The sequence below is a fragment of the Myotis brandtii genome, unplaced genomic scaffold (assembly GCF_000412655.1).
Source record: "Myotis brandtii unplaced genomic scaffold, ASM41265v1 scaffold266, whole genome shotgun sequence".
In the NCBI taxonomy this organism is placed as follows: Eukaryota; Metazoa; Chordata; class Mammalia; order Chiroptera; family Vespertilionidae; genus Myotis; species Myotis brandtii.
In genome coordinates this window covers 10,232,153-10,254,453 of record NW_005360124.1, presented here as the reverse complement: position 1 = coordinate 10,254,453, position 22,301 = coordinate 10,232,153, and the positions used below count along the sequence as shown (strand labels likewise).

The following is a 22,301-nucleotide window of genomic DNA, read 5'->3' as shown; positions in this document are numbered from 1 at the left end:
GAAGCAGGTATAAGCTCCGGGCCTCTTCCAGGCAGGGCTACCATTTGAGTGGAATGTGTCTGTGATTCCGGAAGATAAGGGTTACACTCTCCGGCAGAAATCACAGAAGAGAGTCCCTTAGGACTTTGGTCACAATTCTGGAAGGAACAGAAACCCGATATAACCTCCTAGAGCTGTGGTCGGCAAACTGCGGCTCGCGAGCCACATGCGGCTCTTTAGCCCCTTGAGTGTGGCTCTTCCTAAGCCTTAGGAGTACCCTAATTAAGTTAATAACAATGTACCTACCTTTTTTAGTTTAAAAAAATTGGCTCTCAAAAGAAATTTCAATCGTTGTACTGTTGATATTTGGCTCTGTTGACTAATGAGTTTGCCGACCACTGTCCTAGAGCAACAGCTCCTACCAGTGTGCACAGTGCTCCTCCAGGTAGAACCTCTCATGAAGGAGCAGCATATCCTGGTAAGAACTTCCCTTCCTACCACAGGGTGGACTGAGAATGTTTCCATCAACTCACCTCTTCCAGGGCTCAGGCTCCCACTTTGACGAAGTGGATGCCTATTTGCAGCAGAACAGCACCCTGTCCATCAGCACTCAGGCACTCCTATGTTGGGAACAAAAACCACTGTAAACAGAGCCAAGCCAATTGTACCAGGGATATAGGATGGATATCATGGAACTGTGCAGTCAGTCTGTCACATTAAAGGATAGAGACCAATTTGGTACCGGCAGACTGGCTGGACTGCCAAGGTATTTATTGGGTAGCGCCAAATGGGACCTAATATTTGTGTGGCACAAATCTTTGGCCATGGCTTTCATTTAGGTTGTTGAGTTGCTGCACCCTGGGTTTTCCCCGGGTGTAGGAGGGAACCTGCCCCATAATAACAAAAGTTGCCTACCTCCCTCTTCTCAAGGCTAGAGGGGCACCTTCTGTTTTCCACTGGTCCGTTCTGTTTTCCACTGGTCCATTCTGTTTTCCACTGGTATGATTGATCATCTGCCACCATCCATTGACCTGGAGGACCCTATAGCACACAAATAAGCCCTTAGTACATTCACCCAACAAGCCTTAAATGATAGCTAGTAAGCCTGTCCTTGCTGAACACTGAAATGTCTCTAATGAGAAAAGCTGTCCTCCAAAATAGGATGACCTTGGAGGTTATTACTGGCTCACAAGGCGGCACCTGTGCCATTATCTAAGCAGAACATTGTGTGTTTATACCTGATGACTCAGCTCATGTATCATCTTTATTAAAGTACATGTAGATACAAGTGAACACCCTGAGTGATTCAACGCCCAGCCTAAGGAATTTAATAAATCAGTGGTATAGATTATGGGGCTTTGGTGGAAAAATTGTTACTTGGGGAATCATTCTCTTAATCTGTGTTTTCTCTTGCATGTGCCTACATTGTTGCTATGGTTTCTGCCTCTAGTGCAGCCGGATAGCCGCCAATGAACCACTTCCATGCTGGTGAAACCCCTTGCTCAGGGCACATTGTGGAAAGGGGCAGCGTGGGTGCATGTAAGATTGTAAGAGCCAGTCATGAGGAGTCTTGGAGGAGGTCATCAAGAGGACATGACCCTTGAGCAGGACCTAAGCAATCAAAGGCTCCTCATCCCCTCCCCTGTTCTTGGAATGTGTGTTCCACTTGCCTTCCGCATATCAGAAGCTGTCTCAAGGACAGTCTTGACACAGTAAGGAGGTTGTTGAGACCATCTGGACGATACACATGACTGAACCTGTTAAGGCCTCTACATAAACTTTTAAAATTTTGGTGGGCAGGGGCAGAGATCTACTCCTATTGTGGCTGCCCAAGACAAAGCCTTGTAAGTTCCCTTGCTTGTTAACACAGCCACCTGCCAATCTAGAGTGGCCTGCTTCTTTTTTCCCTCTCTCCTTGACCTCCCTGTACGGCCGGCGCCAGTTTCAGATTTCACGAGGGAATTCCCAAGGTTTTGAACCAACATACGCATACTGCTGGTGTTCTTGATTTGAGCTTCTCTAGATGAGATTTGGTCTTTCTTTACATGTCTAGTGGCTCTGTGTTTCCATTGTCTGTGAAATTACTGATCCTATTTTTGTCCATTGTTTTCTTGGGTTATAAATAATTTTATATATTCAAATCTTTGCCCTTTTTTACTTTTGGGGTGCTCTTCTTCTTGTTGGTAGGTAGAAATTCTTTATTCTTATACTTTTATGAAGTGCTGTAAATGTCTTCTACTTTGAAAAATTTCTTTGAAACATCTTTGGATAAATAGAAATTTCTTATTTTAATGTAGTTGAATTATGGTATAATATACAGGTATTGTAATATAGAAATTCACACCTGAAACCTATATATTCATGTTGACCAATGTCACCCCAATCAATTTAATAAATAAATATTTAAAAAAATAATGTAGTTGAATTTATCTATTCTTTCTTTTATGGCTTCTGTCTTTAATATTTTATTTAGTATTGCTATTATAATTTTCTGGATACAAGGCTTCCAGAACATCATTTGTTAATTTACCCATATGTTTATTATGTTTTTTGTCATAAGAGTATTTAATTATTTTATATGTAAGTTAATATGAATAAAATTACATATTTTTCTCACTCTAGATTATAGCCCCAATGATTTGCAATAAAACTTCTTAATCTCTTTTTTTAAAGAGATTTTTATTCCCAAGTTAAAGAACCACTCTGGGCATCTGTAAATATGAGTACTGGTATCAGTAATATCCTATTTTACCATTACAGTTAATCTAGTGTCCAAATAGGAAAAAACTCCATGAGCATCAGCCTTACAGAGCTTTAGTTTGAGTCGTAATTCCGAGGATGCTACAAACTAGTTCGGCTAAAATCTATGTAACTAACCTTTATATTCTAGAAGGGTCAGATCTGTGCACAAATCCATTTGTGAAGCCAAAAGCTGCTCTGGTGTAAATGTGCCACCAGGATCCATTTCAGAACACTGCTCCTTCTTGCCAAGGTCAGCGGCTATCACCGAAGAAACCAGAGAATGCCGGTGTCCTCGCTCTCAAAAAGACCGCCTGTTTTGCAACATTAAATTTCAGCCCTTTCTGTCCCTTTTTTTTCTTTTAATGATGAAAATCTATTTTGTTTATCATTATAAGAAAAGATGACTACCTTTCTATGAGAAGTTTTGATAGAAAAAAAAGTCTTAAGATTTGGCCTAGGAAATAAAAATTTCCTCTTATAGCAAGTTCTATTTTCGAAGAAGTTGAGAAAATGAATACATTGTCTCCAGGTTTCCCCACATTGGAGATTGCCCTGGAGCTTTATGGCTTAAGCCCAAACTCTAGGTGTCGGAGTCTCTTCTTTATTTACTCATTTAATTTACCTGGTATACTTAGCGGTCAGCATTTCTCACCTTTCTAAGAGTGCACTCACTTACACTGCCCTCAGTATATGTAATTAGGATAAAAACCCTGGAATGAAAGGCATTTAAAACGAGGCAGGCAAACATATACAGGGTGGGATGAAGCCAGATTTGCTTTGAATAGGATCAGTTTAGTTTTATTTCAAACTTAAGTTCCAAATACAGCCCTTTTGACCTGCATACTCCATCCCTAAATGGCAAACTAAACATTCATGAAAATTTAATGGCGAGGAAATTAGTACCTTCTTATGTTTCAGACTGTGAAATGGCACCAGGGAGCGCTTTCAGCGACAGGCAGACGTGTGTGGATGTGCTGGACCAAACCTGAAACATTTGTCTCTTCAACCTGTCATCCTTCTCCAGGTCAGCCGGTGGCTGAGGCGTTCTGACAGGACACCCCCAGGATGCCGCCCAAGAAAGGTATTTCAAATAAAGACCTGGTTGTAGAATATTCTACCTTTCTTAGAGATTGGACACTGAAAAGACTTTTCACAATTTTTGTTCCCTCTTTGGGGCTTTTCCCTTTTGACGTGTGTGTGTGTGTGTGTGTGTGTGTGTGTGTGTGTGTGTGTGTGTGAGATTGTGTGTGTGTTTAGAGTTTCTTAAGAAATCGGTAAGGGTTTAATATTTCTTCAACTTCTTTCCTTTAATGGACATATGGTTTCACCAACTGGTAATGCTCAGACTTACCTTTCTTTCATATAGGAAGACAATGGGGGAAAGCAAAATACACTGAGATTCCAGTGCAGCAACTCAAATTCGGGGTTCAGTCCATAACAGTGACCTACCCTGAGATTGGTGTGTGGGACAGCTTGGTGAAGGAGACCTGTTCTGCTTTAGTTCGTGGATTAAATACAGTCTGAATTCAGTAAAGTTGAAAAGGAGAGGAAAGAGGATTAAGGCAGAGCAAGTGAGGAAAAGAGACATAAAAACTTATTGTTTGCTCTTTATTCTTTTTTCTTACCTTCTTTTGATTAAGTATTTTTAAATTCCATCCTGTCTCCACTATTGGTATATTAGGATATATTTTTGTTGTTGTTGTTATTCCATTTTGGTGGGTTTACAATATACATCTTTAACTTATCAAACTCAACCTTCAAGTAATGATACTTTACATATATTTTAAGAAAGTTACAATAGTATAATTTTATTTCTCCCTCCTGTACTTTGTGTTATTGCTTTTACATATTTTAATTCCTTATATATTTTAAAATCTACAATTTATCATTATTATTTTTGCTTTAAATGTTCATATATCTTTAAAATAATTTTAAAATAAAGAAACAAAGCTTTTTTAATTTACCAATATATTACCTTTTCCAGTGTTTTTTCCTCCATATTTTAGACCCAAATTTCTATCTGGTATCATTTACCTTCTGCCTAAATAACTTCCTTTAATATTTCTAGTAGTATAGGTTTGCTGGCAATGAATTTTTTCAAATTTTATATGTCTGGGAGAGTCTTTACCTTAATTTTGAAAGATATTTTTATGGAAATATATATATATTTCCTTTCGGTGCTTTAGAAGTTTCTCTTTTTATAGTTTCTGATGAAAAGTCTGATCAATCTTTGTGTTGCTTTGCTCTGGCTGCTTTTAAGGTATTCTCAGAATTACTATGGGCTATCTATTGCACAATGTCTGAAGAGAGATATTGTTTATTTTATCTGACTTTCTAGTTGCTTAAAGTAAGAGAGTTAATGTATTCTTAGTTACTTCACTATGGCTAGAAGCTAAATTCCAATACTGTGTTTATAGTATGCTTGGGCTTAATTATCTGATTCCCTTAATTCAGGGGTCCTCAAACTTTTTAAACAGGGGGCCAGTTCACTGTCCCTCAGACCGTTGGAGGGCCGGACTATAGTTTAAAAAAAACTATGAACAAATTCCTATGCACACTGCACATATCTTATTTTGAAGTAAAAAAACAAAACGGGAACAAATACAATATTTGTATTTGCATGTGGCCCACGGGCCATAGTTTGAGGACCCCTGCTAATTCATCATGACTTTTAGGTAGTGTAAGCAGTTACATGAGAATATCTACAAACATGTTTTTCTACTTTGGAGTAGTTCTCACAGACCTGGCTTTTAGGCAGTGATATAGATTTTTAGTATCTGGTTTCCTCATGCCAATATTCATAAATATTGAGTATATCCATATGGAATATTATAATGGGAAAAGAAAGATAAAATTCTATTCTTGTCTGATGTCTTCATAGATCTTGGAGGGACTTGAAGGAGGGTCATGAGGTCCCTAATTCTTTATTAAGTGAGACAACATTAAAAGGATTCAGACCAAAATTGTCCTAGACAATAAAAAATATCCCAATGAAGAAGCTGAATCTCTACATTTTTTTTCCTCCTGTGACACATTCTATAACAATTGCTTCAATTTAAGATGAATTCAAATATATTACATAAGTATGTGAGAATTCTTCTTCCTCTTCTGGTTGTTGTATGGGGAAAAGTCAGTTTCCATCAATGTAGAGATTCATATTTACCACTACTGTTGTTAAATTATCTTTTTATCTCCCTGGCTTTGAACAAGCTATGTACCTTTGATGCATTTAACACAATACTTATTGATTATTGAATATGATATAAAGTATTACAGACACTCCTTGACTTGAAGAAGCTCATAACCTATTTGGGGAAATGAGACAAATACATAGAAAATGTTAAAAAGTAGTATAAGACCATAATAAGAAGGATGGTTGAGTGCAGAATATGAAGTGTGAATTGAATTGTAGAGGCAATATACACTATGTACTTTTTTTCATTTCCAACTAGTTAATCTTTTTCTATGGCTCTCTAGTGAACATTCTTCAATTTATCCAGATCATTCCTCAGATGCAGAGCTGAAACATTTAGTGGATATAAATCTGAACAGCTATGAGTATGTTTGGATGATTACAACTTTCTGACTGCTATACTTCTGTTTTTGTATCCCAAACCTGTTCTTGCTCTTATCACTACACCATGTCATTATCTCTTGGCAGTGTGGAAAGTGGAACAAATGTTGGAATCATGCAGATCCAGGTTTGAATCCTTTCTTCATTTCTTGCAGGCATTAGATCTTGAATGAGTATATTAAGGGCAATTTGGTTAAAGATAACATATTCCAGCTTAGCCAGCCTAAGCTAAAACACAGCGAGAGGTGGCATACACTCATAGAACCCAAAAGCAAGAATGAAGTTGAGTCTCAAGCTCAGCTAGAACTGGAGACTAAAGCACTAGAGCAAACCCAGAAAATTGTCTTTGTTTCTTACTTCTATAAATCTGCTTCATTCTTTCTGGCTCCCTCTGATTTTCTCTCTTTTATAGTAGTTATGACAGGTTAGGCAGAAGCTAAGAGTGGCTAAAGCTTTCATTTCTCAGCCATGTGGATGAATAAACTTGTATTTTTTTTAATCAAAGCATAGTTCACAGAAAATATAGAGAAGCTGGTAGAAAAGTTCCCATAAAAGCGTATTAATTGGGATAATAAAGTGATGGTTGTTCACTAAAACTAATAATTTCATCTCTTTTAGGCTAACTTACTTATATGTACAAAATCCTCCAAAAATACTAATTCTCTTCTCCCTTTCTTCATTCCAGTCAACATTTACCCTCTGTTATAGAAAATGTTTTTGCTAAGTGTACATATAATATGAATTACCTGAAAAGAGGAATATGTGTTGATTTGAAATATTATTGAATCATTGAAAACAGCTTACATTTTCATAACTTATCCATACATTCCTCCTGAGCCAAGTAGATGCAATGGAAAGTAACAGGGATTGAGTGATTTTGGTAATTCTTCACCCAAGAAGGTTGTTTGCAGAGGTGAGGATTGTACAGCTACAGAAGCTGCCTGTGGGATGAACTACTGGGGCAGTACCTGAGGGAATTTAGCAAAAGGCCCACAGTGGGATGCATTAACCAAGTCAAAAATCCAAAGTGTGAGAGTGTCCTCAGTGCAAAAGAGATGGTTCTGAAGAATGCACAAAATTTCCCCATGCAATAGCCATGAGATGAACCACAACAAGACATGGTGGTCACCCAGTGTGAGCAAAAATGCTTAACTTTTTGCCCTTCCAATACTTTTTTACTATTCCATTCCATGCAAGAACTGGAAACCACATACTGAGTAGAGGAGGCATAAGTTAGGAGAAATGGTTGAAGAGGTGACTCCATTCCCTCCCCTACTTCAGTCTCCATGACTAGGTTCTTGGCATGAGTAAATAGGAGATGCTTTGAATAGGATATGAGATTGAAGTCTTAATTTACATTGGACTGGATATTTTAATACTTAAATACCAGAAAATGAATATGAATTATCAAGGTGAGGTGGTTCTTATAACTGTAAATGACCAGAAAGCTACAGGATCTGCCTAAAATGTTATCTAGGGCTGGGAAAGTGAAATCTGATGGAGCCTGATTAAAGGTAGCATTTGTTTATCCTTTCCACAAAGGATCACTTATTGAAGTGAACTGTAATTATAGTTAGTAGGGCATATAATATATTTTGATATAAATATCCAGTTCTTCCTCTAAAGAGAACTAGTTAGAACCTTAAAGCAAGACAGCTAAGGAATTTCTTATGGGTCGGTATGGCTCATCCACTATCTGTGTGTTCCATTCTGTTCCTGGTCTAATCTTAGCTGGGATCTCTATTTGTGATTACAGGGCCTTAATTACCTATGACAGAGAGTTCACAATCTTTGCTTTCTGAGAATGACTTCATGATACTACACAAGTCTTTTTCTACTCCTGAGATCTAATGGTCTCTTAATTCTCATGTTTGTTCTTTCCCCGTGAGGGGAGGGTTGTCTACAACCTTCCTGTCTAGTTTGAAGAGGTCTTTCTGCCCCTTTGATATTAATGCTAGTTTTCTGCTTAAAGTCGAAACTGAAAATCGGTTTCTGATTTATGTAACATCATAACATTTCCTGGGTAATAAATAATTAAACAGCCTTCCCAACAATAGTAGTTGAGGTGTTTTTTTCTTTTTCTGTTTCGCTTTTTTTCACCCACAGCCACTATTGTGTGCAAATTAAGCTTTCAACTAGCCCAAGTCTTTACATATGGTGATTTTGTGAAATGGAATTCTCTATTTCAAATATATTTCCTTTTCATTGAACTTACTGAATTTCATTCCAGTCAATTTTCCAGTTCTTAAACATCTGGCTTTTGAGAGGCAATTACCAATACATGGCATCTTCTCCCACCCCCTTACTCTGTCTGTCTTTGAAAATATGTTTTTGATTCAAGCAAGAGAAGTTTTCCTGCTTTTGTGCTTTTGCTCCAACTCTCCAAATACACAAGTAGTTTTAGAATTCTAGAGTTTCTCTGACTCCACACAAAAAGTTTTCTTATAGATACACTAGAGGCCCAGTGCATGAATTTGTGCATGGGTGGGGTCCCTCGGGGTGGCCTGCGGGGATCAGGCCCCAGCTCGTGCCCACAACCTTGTAGCTCCGCAGCCCCACCTGGCACTCTGCCATGGCCTGGCACCACCCCTCACCCGCTCCACCATCCCTCCACGGTCCTGCTCTTGTCGGGGCCCATTGGGGCTGGCAGCGCCTCCACTGCCGCCCGCTGCCAGCACCATGTCACCGACACCGCCATGTTCTGTGCCCCCCCCCCCCCAGTGGTCAAACTCCTGGTCAAACAATTTGCATATTAGGCTTTTACTGTATAGGATATTGGTAATACTAAACTTCCACTGGATACTTAGAAATAAATATATTCTAGTTTTTAATATCTTCATGGAGAGGTTCTTCCTGAAAAACATCTCCTGGACCCTCCAGGACAGTGGTTCTCAACCTTCTGGCCCTTTAAATACAGTTCCTTATGTTGTGACCCAACCATAAAATTATTTTCGTTGCTACTTCATAACTGTAATGTTGCTACTGCTATGAATCGTAATGTAAATATCTGATATGCAGGATGGTCTTAGGCGACCCCTGTGAAAGGGTCGTTCGACCGCCAAAGGGGTCGTGACCCACAGGTTGAGAACCGCTGCTCCAGGAGACACTTGCAAGTTCCATTAAAAATTATGAAGTAGCTCAATTTGTACTCTCCTGGGTTTTCCCATATTATAATAACACATACCATCATGATCTAGGATCTGGTAGTCTAAAGCTCTCTGTCTTCCACTTTTCATTTTAGCTTGCTTTCATCAGGTATCTTCATGGAAAATATTATTATGTGATTTTTATACTGGAATGTAAATTATGTGTAGTTGAAAGTGTGCTTTTCAGCCCAGCCTGTGTGGCTCAGTGGTTGAACATCAACCTATGAACCAGGAGGTCACGGTTTGATTTCTGGTCAGGGCACATGCCCAAGTTGTGGGCTCAATCCCCAGTGTGGGGTATGCAGAAGTCAGCCAATCAATGATTCTGTCTCATCACTGATGTCTCTCTCCCTCTCTCTCTCTCTCTCTCTCCCCTTCTCTCTGAAATCAATAAAAATATTTTTTTTAAAAGAAAGTGTGCTTTTCAGTTTTCTAGCCATGGCTCATATTTTTTTCAGATCTTGTCTAATTCCTAGAGTGTCATTCCATTGTGTCTCTTCCTTCATCAGAAGGCTTAGAAGCCTTAGATGGTTTGCATTGCTGCCATGCAACATTTAGATTCTCCAAACTGGTATGTCATGGTTTTCTGCCATTTGAATCTAGTCTTCCTTTGAACTCATAGCTAATCTGTTTGATCTACTTCATTTCCTGCATGCTGAGCACATGCTCCAACCTCTACATTTTCTTTTATTGAAGCAATCACCTTAGTCTCTCTCAATCTTTGCTTATCATCACTCTGCCCATCTTCAAGGCTCAGTTGATTACCACCTCCTCTTTGACGCTTTCCTGATTTCCTCAGCAAGATTCAGTTTCTTCCTCTTTATACTTTCTGTGTCATTAAGTCTGCAACATTTACATGTCACTCTTCAAGTGCTTTGGAGTGAAGATGTTATTTATGTCCCTAATACGGATAGTGACCAGTTTTTTCCAGGCCAAATATTGAGACACTTGGCCAAATAATTTTTTCCCAATTTGCAAGTTTCTTTACATAATTAAAAACTTTAAAATAAAATTTTGTTTTGTAACATTTTGTTTTCAAATTCACAAAAGTGGAAAGTCCAAGGATTAGGTGAGCTTGTTGTAGTCAACTGGCTAATTGCTATGCTCGTGGATGGTTTGTGTCTTCTGGCTAGCACATTTTTGCCCTAGAGAAAATCTACCTGGGGAACAAGAGTACAATGCAAATGTTGTTGGCAGAGCTCATAATCAGAGCCGAAATAGGTTGATAGACTTGAAGGATGTTTCAGCCAGGTCTGATGGAGCAGTCCAGATTTGCCAACAGGAAGAAAACATGGGAATGACTTGTCTTATCCAAATCTGGATCTCTTTAATTGGATGGCATTTGTCTTGCCTCTTTTGGAAACCTTTGTAGGTGTCAGAGCTCATCTTTCATGTTTTGATGTTTAATAGCACTCAAAGGTTTTGTTTTAATGACATGAAATAATAAGCTATATATTCAACAATTGGCTACTTTTTAAATAAGGAAACATAAAAAAATTTCTAATAGATCATAGCTAGCAAAATATTTTTAATCAGGATTCTTCTCGAAATTTCAGGATGTATCATTATATCACTGATTATACTGGAAGATGTGGGAAAGCATGGATGTGGCCAGTTTTTAATACCAAATATCCCCGCAAGAAGGATGGACTTAGGTTTTGTTTTTTTAATATATTTTATTGATCTTAGAGAGGAAGGGAGAGGGAGAGAAAGATAGAAACATCAATGATGAGAGAGAATCATTGATCGGCTGCCTCCTGCACGTCCCTTACTGGGGATCGAGCCTGCAGCCCAGGCATGTGCCCTTGGTCGGAATCGAACCTGGGACCCTTCAGTCCGCAGGCCAATGCTCTACCTATTGAGCCAAACCAGCTAGGGCTGGACTTAGGTTTTATAAGACACCTCCTGAGACCTGCTTTTTGGTGGATATAAGAAGAGGCAGTTCTAGTCTAGGGTTCAACTCCTTGTTCTTAATTGCTGCTTCAGGAGATGTTAGATGTGGAGGTTGACCTCTGGTATTGTTTTCCTTGGTAGGCATCAAAGGCAGAACTTCAGGAAGTAAGTATATTTTTAGACTTCATGACTTATTTACATAGATTGCTATGGAAAGATATTTCAAGCATAGAATATCACATCCAGGGAGCTCTACACTGCATTCAAATAACCTGGGATGATATGGGTGGAAGCATCTGCAAACTGAAATAAACCACTGCAAACTTCTCCTTTGGAATCCACAAGTCTGGCAACTGGTAGGTCAGGTAGTGGGTCAAAGAGACCTGACTGGCATCATGATGCCACCTTGGTTTAGAGACTTGGAGATTAACCTTCAATAGTTTGCTTCCTTTAAAAATCTGTTTAGCTTTTTGTTCCCCAATAAATATTTCTCCTGGTCCATGTCTAGATGTAGGTGAGAGTGTTCAATACATGTGAGCTATCAGCACAGACTGGTAGGAGGGAAAATTATCCCATTCAGGAGTGAGTGATATTTACTTTCTCTGTGAGGAAGAATGACTTGCATAATGGGGTTCGGCTCCCTGCCTTGATTATTTCTCTATCCCCTGCAGTCGCATCTCCACTGAATGGGTTATGTGATGTGCAGAGGTGCCAGATTGCATGAATGCTCTAGTGAGAAGATGGAAAATTAAAATATCAGAAATTTCAAGAGGAAAGATTTACAATAGCTCCATTTAAACGTGCTTTGATATTGAGAGGAATGAGAGATGCAGTTAAGGAAAATATAGAATCTTCTCTAACAAAATTAGGGAAGAGCCCTGAAGAAGCATCGTAATCTCTTTGGCCTTTGGCAAGTCTCTATTCCCCCCTGTGCCTTCGTCCTTGTGACTTTGCTCATGATCTTTCTTCCTCTTGGAAAAGTTTTCTATAGCAATCCAAAGGCCCCAAGGCTTGGGAAAATGGAGCAAGTATGAGACTGGAAGGTATTGGTAATATCCTTATCGTTCGTTCGTTCATTCATTCATTCATGCCACTAATATTTAGTGAATTCTTAATATTTGTCATGCACTAAGGATAGAGTTGAAGAAGATCAACAAAGCTCTTTTATTCCTGGAACTTACTTGCTTGTGGGAAAAATAAACAGTGGATCAATTAACAAATAACTAGATAACCTGATGTCAAGTGGTGATGGTGGTATGAAGAAAATTAAAGCAGGGTAAGAAAACTAATGGTAATTGGTAGTTTGTTTTTTCCCCCACAAACTGGCTGCTTCTGCATCCTCAGTGAGATGGGAGTGACAAAGGGAACTTCCAGGGTTGCTTTCAGATTAGGACAGTTTTCTACCCCTAGTCCCACCCCTGCCCTTACAACCCTTAGATTCTGAAGTGTAAATCAGATCATTCCTCTTCATTGCCACTACATTCACTATAAGAATGTACATGCACTACTACATTCCTTTGCTTAGATAAACCAGACACCTCTTTTCTTTTTTCTTATGTTTGCAGTCTTGTAGACAGCTCTCATCTGCTGATGTTCCCTCTTTGCAGATGTATACGTTTTAAAATTCTTTTACTACCCTGTGTAGTTGGATCTTGGTAAGTACTGAAGACAAACACCTATATACAATTCACCATATTTAAATGGATTTATTCACTTAATAACACAGCCATCACTGTTTTCTTCTGTGGACCCTGGGCATTTTTAATCCTTTGCAATTTTTAAATTGTTTATGAGTAACATGGTCATGTAACAGCATCTATTGTTATAAATTCCACCTCCACCCCCACTTTCCCCAATGGAGTTGTCCTTCCTCTCCATCAATTCTACTCTCTTGTTAGGGATTCAGTTTAATTCTCAGAGTTGTCCAGAGGAGCCTCCAGTAATTTGTCAATTACTAGTACAGTTGAGGTTTTCCTACCCAGGAACAGTTCACGCAGAGGTTTCTGCTGTATCTTCCTGTCTCTCTCTCCAGTTTTGTGGGTTGCAGTTGCCCTGTGACCTCAATTCTCTGACAGTTCTAAGAAGAGCTGTTGATTTTCAGTTTGTTCAGCTTGATTCCTGTTGTTAGGATGAAATTGATGACTTCCAAGATCCTACATCTGGAGACTCAGTTTAAGTCTGTCTCTTTCATGCTGCTTACTCTGATCATTTCTGCTTTTGGATATCTCCTTTCTCTCAGCTCCTATGCTTGACATTAAATATCAGGGTAATCTAACATATTTCTCCTTACACCAAATGTTTGATATGTGCACAGCTTGTCTTCTAGCGAGACTGAGACCTCCTGGAATGAAAAGGAAGTATCTTATTTGCTTTATGGCTCCCCAGGTTTCATTAGATCAATATAGATTTGAATGCCTTCTATATATCAGAAACTGCCACACATATTTTACTGATTTAATTATCACAACATTCCTCTGAGATTATTTGTTTCCATGATTTATTGAAATGGGAGCTGATGCTCAGAGAGGTTAAAAAGGTGCCTGTGGTCACACCTTTTGAGTGGCACAGCTAGGATTTGAACTCAGATTTCTAAGAACAAGACAATGTTCCTTCAACTAAGCTATGCAGTCCTTTTTAGTGCTTTGTTTAACTCCATAGAAACTAAGTATATTCTTATTTGAATGAATTAATGGATAAGTGATCATTACCACCTTTTACTACTGATCTCTTCCCTATAAAGTGAGGATCATGGCAGGAACTTGACCTAAGAATAAAATAGTCAACTGAGGTCTCTTAATTTGACAACTAAGACAAAGTAGAGTTAATTGACTAACACCCTCTCTCATCACTTCTCTTTAAACTTCCAGAATGTTCCAAAAGCATTTTCCTGAGCTCTATTACAAGCTGGAACATTTTAGCCACTGCTAAAGAAAGCACTATTAACATTTTATGAGTTGGCTTCTTTCTTCCTACCACTGTGGGAATCAAATGTTTTTTGCTAAATACTGGCTGCTCTGTTCTTGTGTTTTTTTTTCTCATGATGTTTTAGAATTCAGGCCTTCTTTGTAGAGACATGGGGATATGTTTTATAATTGCAAGGGTAAGCTCAGAAGAGTTTGCATGAGATCTTACAAGACATAGCTAAGTAGTAACCGCTGACTTTTTGTAGCTTTTCCTCAAAATTTCTCCTCACTTTTTGTCTTTCTAAATCTCATCTTTTAAAACAAAACCAAAAACACAACTTTGTATTTTTAAAGGTAATATACACTTACTATAATCATTTGGAAATGCAGAAAAAGTCTAAAGAAGAAGGAAATAACTTCTTACAACCTCATCATTTAGATATGACTGTTAACATTTTGGCACATTTCATCTCAGTCTTTATTTGCTTAAGGCATTTATTTCAGACATCTTATATCCTATAACACATTCTATATAATAAAAGCATAATATGCTAAGTGTCCAGTCAACCAATCAAAATGTAATATGCTAATGATATGCTAAGGCCGCTCACTCGCTATGACATGCACTGACCACCAGGGGGCTGATGCACCGACAGTAGGTTAGCTTGCTGCTGGGGTCCAGCTGATCAGGACTGAGCGATATGGGCCAGACACAGCCAGGAGCCCTTCCAGGGTCCCTCCCCGGCTGGCCAACCTCCTGCATCCCTCCCCGGCCTCAATTGTGCACTGGTGGGGTCCCTCGGCCTGGCCTGCACCCTTTCGCAATCCGGGATCCCTCAGGGGATGTTGTAGAACCGTTTTTGGCCCTATCCTGCTCAACGCAGGAGCTGCCCCCTGGTGGTCAGTACGCTCCCGCAGGGGGAGCACTGCTCTGCCAGAAGCCAGGCTCACAGCTGGGAAGCGCAGTGGTGGCGGGAGCCTCCTCTTCTGCCTCCACAACAGCTCTAAGGATGTCTGACTGCGAGAGGGCACAGGTCGGGCTGAGGGACACCCCCCCAGAGTGCACAAATTTCATGCACCAGGCCTCTAGTAGTATATAAAATCATTATAAAATCATTGATTGAATAAGCATCATTGAGCACCTCTCATCCAACTCAAGAAAATTCCATATTTACCTAGTTTCTTGCCTTTTATGGGTCATTTTTAGATTTTTAATGTGTTTTTCATTGGGGTGACATTCTATATAATAAAGAGCTAATATGCTAATGGTCATGATGCCCTCACACTGCAACGATCATTCAGCAGGAGGCTGCGTGCATGGTTGGGTGGAGCTGCCTCATTGCTCTGGAGACGGGCGGAAGCAGGGAGGCGCCTGGGGGAGGTCGGACCATCCCGTGGCAGGGAGGGTGGGGGTGAGAGCCCATAGCGTCCCCCTCACCAGTCCTTCGCCACCCACCACTCGCACTCAGAGCGCCCTGCCACCCACCTGCCAGGGGAAGGAGTGCAGCCCGCGCACCGCCAAGAAGCGGCACTCGAAACTCTGCAGCAGGTGCGAGGCTTCCACGCTCTCATGATGGGGCGGAGCCGCTGCGTTGCTCTGGAGACTGGGCAGAAGCAGGGAGGCCCCCAGAGGGGGCGGGACCAGCCCAAGGCGACTTGTGGGACCGAGGGTGATATAATAAAGAGCTAATATGCTAATGGTCATGATGCCTTCACACCTCAACGATCATTCAGCAGGAGGCTGCATGCATGGTGGGGCGGAGCTGCCTCATTGCTCTGGAGACGGGGCAGAAGCAGGGAGGCGCCTGGGGGAGGCGGGACCATCCCGTGGCAGGGAGGGCGGGGGTGAGAGCCCATAGCGCCCCCCTCATCAGTCCTTCGCCACCCACCACTCGCACTCAGAGCGCCCTGCCACCCACCTGCCAGGGGAAGGAGCGCAGCATGCGCACCACCAAGAAGCGGCACTTGAAACTCTGCAGCAGTTGGGAGGCTTCCACGCTCTCCTCCGGCACCACGACGGGGCGGAGCCGCTGCGTTGCTCTGGAGACAGGGCAGAAGCAGGGAGGCCCCCAGAGGGGGTGGGGCCAGCCCAAGGCGACTTGTGGGACTGAGGGCGGGCTTGAAGTGGCCAGAGAAGGCCGGAGGGGTCAGGGGTAGGGCTAGGTATGCTTGAGCTCTGGGTGGAGAGGTTAGGGTGTCAAGGTGGGGCAGTGGGCAGGTGGGCGGGGCACGTGCAGATGGGCGGGGCTGCACAATTTCACGCTCCGGGTCACTAGTTTGTTAATAAAATTATATAGGTGTCAGGTGTACTGAAACCAAAGCATTTGTTATTTTACAAAATGTAATATATAATACTTTAGGGAAAAAAAATCTATTAACTCTTTTGATGCTCTACAATAAATGGCAATTTTGGAGATTCTTGAGAAACATTTTCTTGAGGAAATAAAAGTTTTGCTGTGATTTTATTTTTTATTTTTTATGAAGTCATCTAAAGAGGATAAGATATATCCTATTGTCTGTTATTAAGAGGCAATTAGCTGCAGCCTTGAAAATTTGTAGTTTATATATTGCCAAACACACAAACACAATCTAATAAGTAAATGTCAAATTACATCCATGATTGCATACAATGGACTGCAGCATGGAAAATGAGTTGGATGGGCAAGAGGGACTAATTTAGTCTTCCTGGAAATAGGCAATGATAGCTTTTCTGTGATGTTGACAGTGGTGACTGAGAGCAACAGACAGATGCAAGGATGTAAAATCAATAAGGCTTGGTGATGGATTTGGGATGACTTCAAGCCAAACCTCAGCTCTGTAAATTACTAGCTGTGCTAACTGAGGCTGTTTATCCACTTCTCCTCTCTAGTTCTCTGATTTCTTTTCTGGAAAATGGGAATAACAATGCCCACTACAAAGGGGTTTTGTCTGATAACAAAACTTTGCATTTAGTGCCAAAACAAAAGACCATTTCGGACTCTTGGGCCCATCATTCCAAAAGAAGATGATTATTGAGCCAAGTATATTCTCTGACCCTCCGAAAACCAGGGTTCAGTCAATGTATACAGCCAATCAACATACCTAATCACACTTAATTTCACAAAGTTCACTTCTAATGAGCACTACTTCAATTAACAAACTATCTAGTATTAATCTGAGGTAGAGATGGCTGAAGTGCTGCTGACTAGTCTTTCAGATGTTAACATTGTGGATTACTAGCTAGAATTAACCAGGTGCCCTGAGGATAGAAATTAGCACATACACCACATTCTATGTGAACTATTTTAATAAAATTCCTATTTCCAAATTACAGGTTTGAATACAATAAATTGAGTCTGTGTGTGTGTGTGGGGGGGGGGACTGAAATGGGTGGATGGGTGGTCACAATGATTACAAACTCATGAGGACACCTAGAATTCAAAATTCCTTTTCATGAACTGATGACGATGTTAACTATTATTCCTAATTCAGTAGCAAATCCTACAAAGTGCAATTTCTCCCAAACAGCTAAGGAGTAGAAAAAAATAATTTATTTTTATTTATTTATTTTTTAGTTAATGGCTGATTTGTCTTTTTTCTTTCTTTTCTTTTTTTCTAGAAAATAAAATGAAGTAAATTATTTTAGCCTTCTGGGTGCTTTACTATTTTGTCAGGAAGACAAGTCTCTCAAATTTCAGGAAACTATAATTCCAAGTCCTAAACCACTCATGTTCTCTGTCCTCTGTTGCTGCCTTTTTCTCACCATTCAGCCTTCTTTCTGACTCTATGCTACCCCCACTGCCTTTTGTTCTTTTAAGACACTCATTAACATTTGCTAATGTATGCTAATGAGCAGTAATTAGCATCTTCTATGGGAACAAAAGCAGTGTTAGGAAGGCCTGTAAGGACTGTACAGAGTTCAGCCCTCCTTGCTTCCTGCTTCTTTATGCTCTAGGAACAATTGTCTGCTTTCAGTCATTTCATAATTCTGTTTTTTTGTTTGTTTCATTTTGTTTGCTTAACCATAAATCCTGACAACCATTCTTTATGACTTCAAATATTGCAGAAATGCTTTGGGGGACAAGAAACATTCTTGTTTGTTCTAAGCAATCCAAGGATATAAGCATAGCCGCCAAGGTTTTATAACGAATAATTTTCATCTGGGTGTTATTTGGTATCCTATTGCTATAAAAGATTCTAGCCACAAAAACCCACATAAGCGAATGTATTTTTATTTCAGCACACTTATTTACAGTGGTTGCCCTTTATGGTGGTAATTGCAATGTGAAAGCACACACTCTGAATATATATTATGACAGCATGGTTAAATAAGAAATGTCCCTTCCCCCCAAATAATCTAAATGCAAAGGAAAAGCAAGATTCACAGCTACCTTTCTGTAACCACAGAGAGCTGTAAATGCCTTTGTAAATAGCTATTTATTTATTGAATATGTACAGTAAAAGAAGTCAATCCTCCAAACCACATACAATAAAAAAGCCATTTTTTATTCTTTCTGTAGACCAATGGTGTCATGAAATATCTAATTGCAGTTTCTCACAAATACTCCAATATATAACTTACTATTTGAAGAACTATGCTTCATGAGTATTTCATAGTTACTCTTCCAACTCAAAGGTGGTAGATTTTGGAAATATATCAGCTATCCACTTCACGCAGCCTGTGTTTAATTTTAATTTCATGTACAATAAAAACAGAAGGAAAAAGTGCAGAAAAACCAACCCCTCCTTTTTTATGCATGTAAAAAGATTTATTTTTGTTGTAAAAGGATAGAAGTGGGGATTTTATTTTGAGTGGTTCTTTTTTTCCCCTCCCCTCTCTTTCTCTGTTCTTTTCAGGGGTAACCATTCTCTCTCTGGGACCTTATAGGGTAAAATGTGTTTCCCTACAGAATTCATCCTGTTCCATTTGGCAACTATAACATTTTATATTGTGTTTTTAATGAAGCAGGTATCAGCAGCTATTTATTCTCTACTATTTAAGGGCCTCAGAGCCTAAAAAGATAAATTAACCTAGAAGGTAGAACAGCAGTTGTATTTCTTGCCTGCTCCTCTTTGGGGTGGGTGAGTTTTTCCCAAAGCCAAATTATTATTCTTTTTGTAGTTTTATAACTATAGCCATTTTCAAGAGATATTTGGTATCTTCAGGATATTATAATATTTGAAAATATGACCAGCCTTTTGGCATTTATTATATTGGGGTGTTTTTTAAAGTATGTGCCCCATTGTTTGTTTTCTCAATGGTCTTAAGGAAGATACTGGCACATCCAGAAAGGCTATCAGCCTAGGCCTGTTGAATTAAATGTTTCCCCTTAGACCTTGATAATGTTTAAGGGTAATGGCCTTAGTCTGTGTTTCCCACTCCTGTGTTTCCCACTCCTGAGGAAAATGTCCTGTAGTTTAGAGGTTTATTAAGGCAATTGATTGATAGAAGAACTAAATAATTCTTCCCTTTATTCAATGGCCTTCAAATATTATGCTTAATCCCTTCATTTGAAGGATTTGGGATTATTACAAACAAATATCATGAGCATCTTCTTGTCCTTAACTAAGTAGCTAAAGGAGACCAAATGTTTATAACATTTATTTACGTAAAAATAAATATACAAATAAATAAAATGTAGCAAAGACAAAATGCAACTTTTGCTTTTGGCTTCATATTTACCTTTATATTTATCTTTTTCTATCATTTACATTAATTCTCACCCCATTTTAACTCTTTTACCTCCCTTTTTTTGCTATATTCTTTCTTCCCTCTTACTTTTCCCCACCCTCTATTTTTCTCTCTTTTCTTCTCCCTTCTCCATCCATTAGTTCCATACTTTTGAGTTGCTATATAGTGGTGGACATTATATTTAAGCAAAGGGTATATTAGTGAGTTGTACCATCTCTTAACAAAGTCTCAGTCAAAAACCAAAAACATCAATGAAATAAAATAATTTATAATTTGTGTTGTTGAGTAACATTGTGAGGGGGCTCATTTCATAACCTACATCATCAATTTCTCATTCTCATTGGATCTTTCCCAATAGCATGTAGGGACATTCTAGCTAGCATAACTAGCAGTCTCCTGTTCCTTACTGCCCTTTCTCTCTTAAAGCCAATCAAATTCAAGCTTTTGTTCATACCACTTCACTAAATCTGTGCTTGCCAAAATTATCATTGACCCCCCACATTACAAAATCCAATGGTCAATTTTCAGTTCTCCTAATACTTTACTTACAAGCCTCAGACATATCTCTTTGATACATATCACTTGCCTTCCACAATCTCCTATTTTCCTCCTACTTCACTGATTGTTCATTTTCAGTCTCTGGTTGTTGTTTTTTCTCCCTGTCCTCTCAACTTTGGAGTCTACTTTTCTGTTTTGTTTGTTTGTTTGTTTTTTACATTCATTTTCCTGGAGACCTCACCTAGTCTTTAAATACATCAAAATGCTAATAATTCCAAAATTTATATTTACAGCCAAGACTTTTCTTCTGAACTTTAGATACAAATACCCACTGCTTACTCACCATAAGCTTGGATGTCTAATGGGCATCTTAAATCCAACATGTCAAATTAAACTGATCTTCAACCTAATTTTCCCATTTATGATATTCTCCCTATAGCTTTCCCCTCTCCGTTTCTTGCAACTCTGTCTTTCTCATTGCCCAGGCCAAAATCCTTGGGGTTGTCCTTGATTTTTTTCCCTTCCTCTCACATCCCACACCACACCCCATACTGATTTGGAAATGTCTTTGTTACAGCATAGTTTAATATCTCTCTCAAGTAGTTTAGTCTGAGGTGAAAGGTATCCCATTTATATGCAAGGGCTGGATATTGACATTTCCTCATACACAAAAAGGAACCTCAAAAAGAATACCCCCAAAGCCTAAAATACATAACTAATACATTGCCACAAAACCCAAATAAGGTGGATAAGATACTCATACCTAATTGTAGATCTCACTTCTATAAAGTAGTAAGACTCCTTAATGGCAGTGCTATTTTCTTCTACAGTCTGCAAACTCCCATCCCTGAGAATTTTGCTCTGTACTCTCTTGTGAGTGTACAGTAAATGCTAATGGAATGAATGAATTTCTAGTTTCCAAATTAATAACCTGGTGCTGCAAACATCCCTTGAAGAGTTTCAAATGTGGGTCAGAGGAACAGGAAATATCATTTAACTCTTTCAGCCACTTGGCCACTCTGATCTAGAGGCACCATAAACTACTTGCAGTGCTATAGATGAAAAAAGAAAGCCTGGAACAACATCCGCTTTGCTGAACGATTCCAGTGCTTCTGCAATGTGACATTTTGCTGTTGTTTTCCTTTTACTGTTTTTAATTACTGGGTCTATTTGCATGAAACGAGGATCTGGGTTGCCTAGGAGTTCATCTGTTCCCATTGCATATTCCTGTCTTAAATAAGCTTACTTCAATGTAGTTTAGCTTGCTGCCTCCAGCATTTTGACAGGACCTCCCCTTCCTCTTATTCACTGTCCTCCAAGTCACTCTGCAGGAGAGAGTTTATTTTTAAAGTACATAATCAATAGGCGTTGGGAAGCAGCCAAAGCATGAAGGGGTCATGTAGTTGGAAATAAACTACTAGGATTGCTGAGAGGAGGGATGGCAAGAGGCCATGCCAAACATTGTCTGAGAAGGGAAAGACAGCCTGTAGCTCCCATTTCAGGGTTCTGAGTTTCTTTTGCACAGGCTTTTTGTCTTGGAGGGGTTTTTTAGCTTGGTTCTTTAGCATCACTTTGAGTCGCAGGAGATACAGAGCAGCATTACAGTTGCTTTTCAGGCCAAATAGTAGTCCATTAAAATCAAGTTTGGCCCTAGCTGGTTTGGCTCAGTGGATAGAGCATCAGCCTGTGAACTGAAGGGTCCCAGGTTCCCTTTTGGTCAAGGGCACATGCTCTGGTTGCAGACTCGATCCCCAGTAGGGGGCGTGCAGGAGGCAGCCCATCAATGATTCTCTCTCCTCATTGATGTTTCTATCTCTCTCTCCCTCTCCCTTCCTCTCTAAAATCAATAAAAATACATTTTAAAAAATCAAGTTTGGTCTGAGGCTCACAATGGA

The 22,301-nt window shown here is 39.6% G+C and overlaps 1 protein-coding gene across 2 annotated transcripts in view; it reads left to right on the top strand.

Annotated features, from left to right (window-relative positions):
- The window catches only part of TMC1 (transmembrane channel-like 1), a 147,496-nt gene that overhangs the window by 27,487 nt on the left and 97,708 nt on the right, over nucleotides 1–22,301 (top strand). The window contains exon 2 of one of the 2 annotated variants that reach the window (XM_014541280.1): nucleotides 3,640–3,802. In XM_014541280.1, coding sequence (XP_014396766.1) covers nucleotides 3,787–3,802 — 16 coding nt within the window. In that variant the 5' untranslated portion in view covers nucleotides 3,640–3,786. Of the gene's footprint in view, nucleotides 1–3,639; nucleotides 3,803–12,566; nucleotides 12,611–22,301 lie in introns of those variants that run through there. The other variant, XM_014541281.1, reaches the window with a different exon arrangement.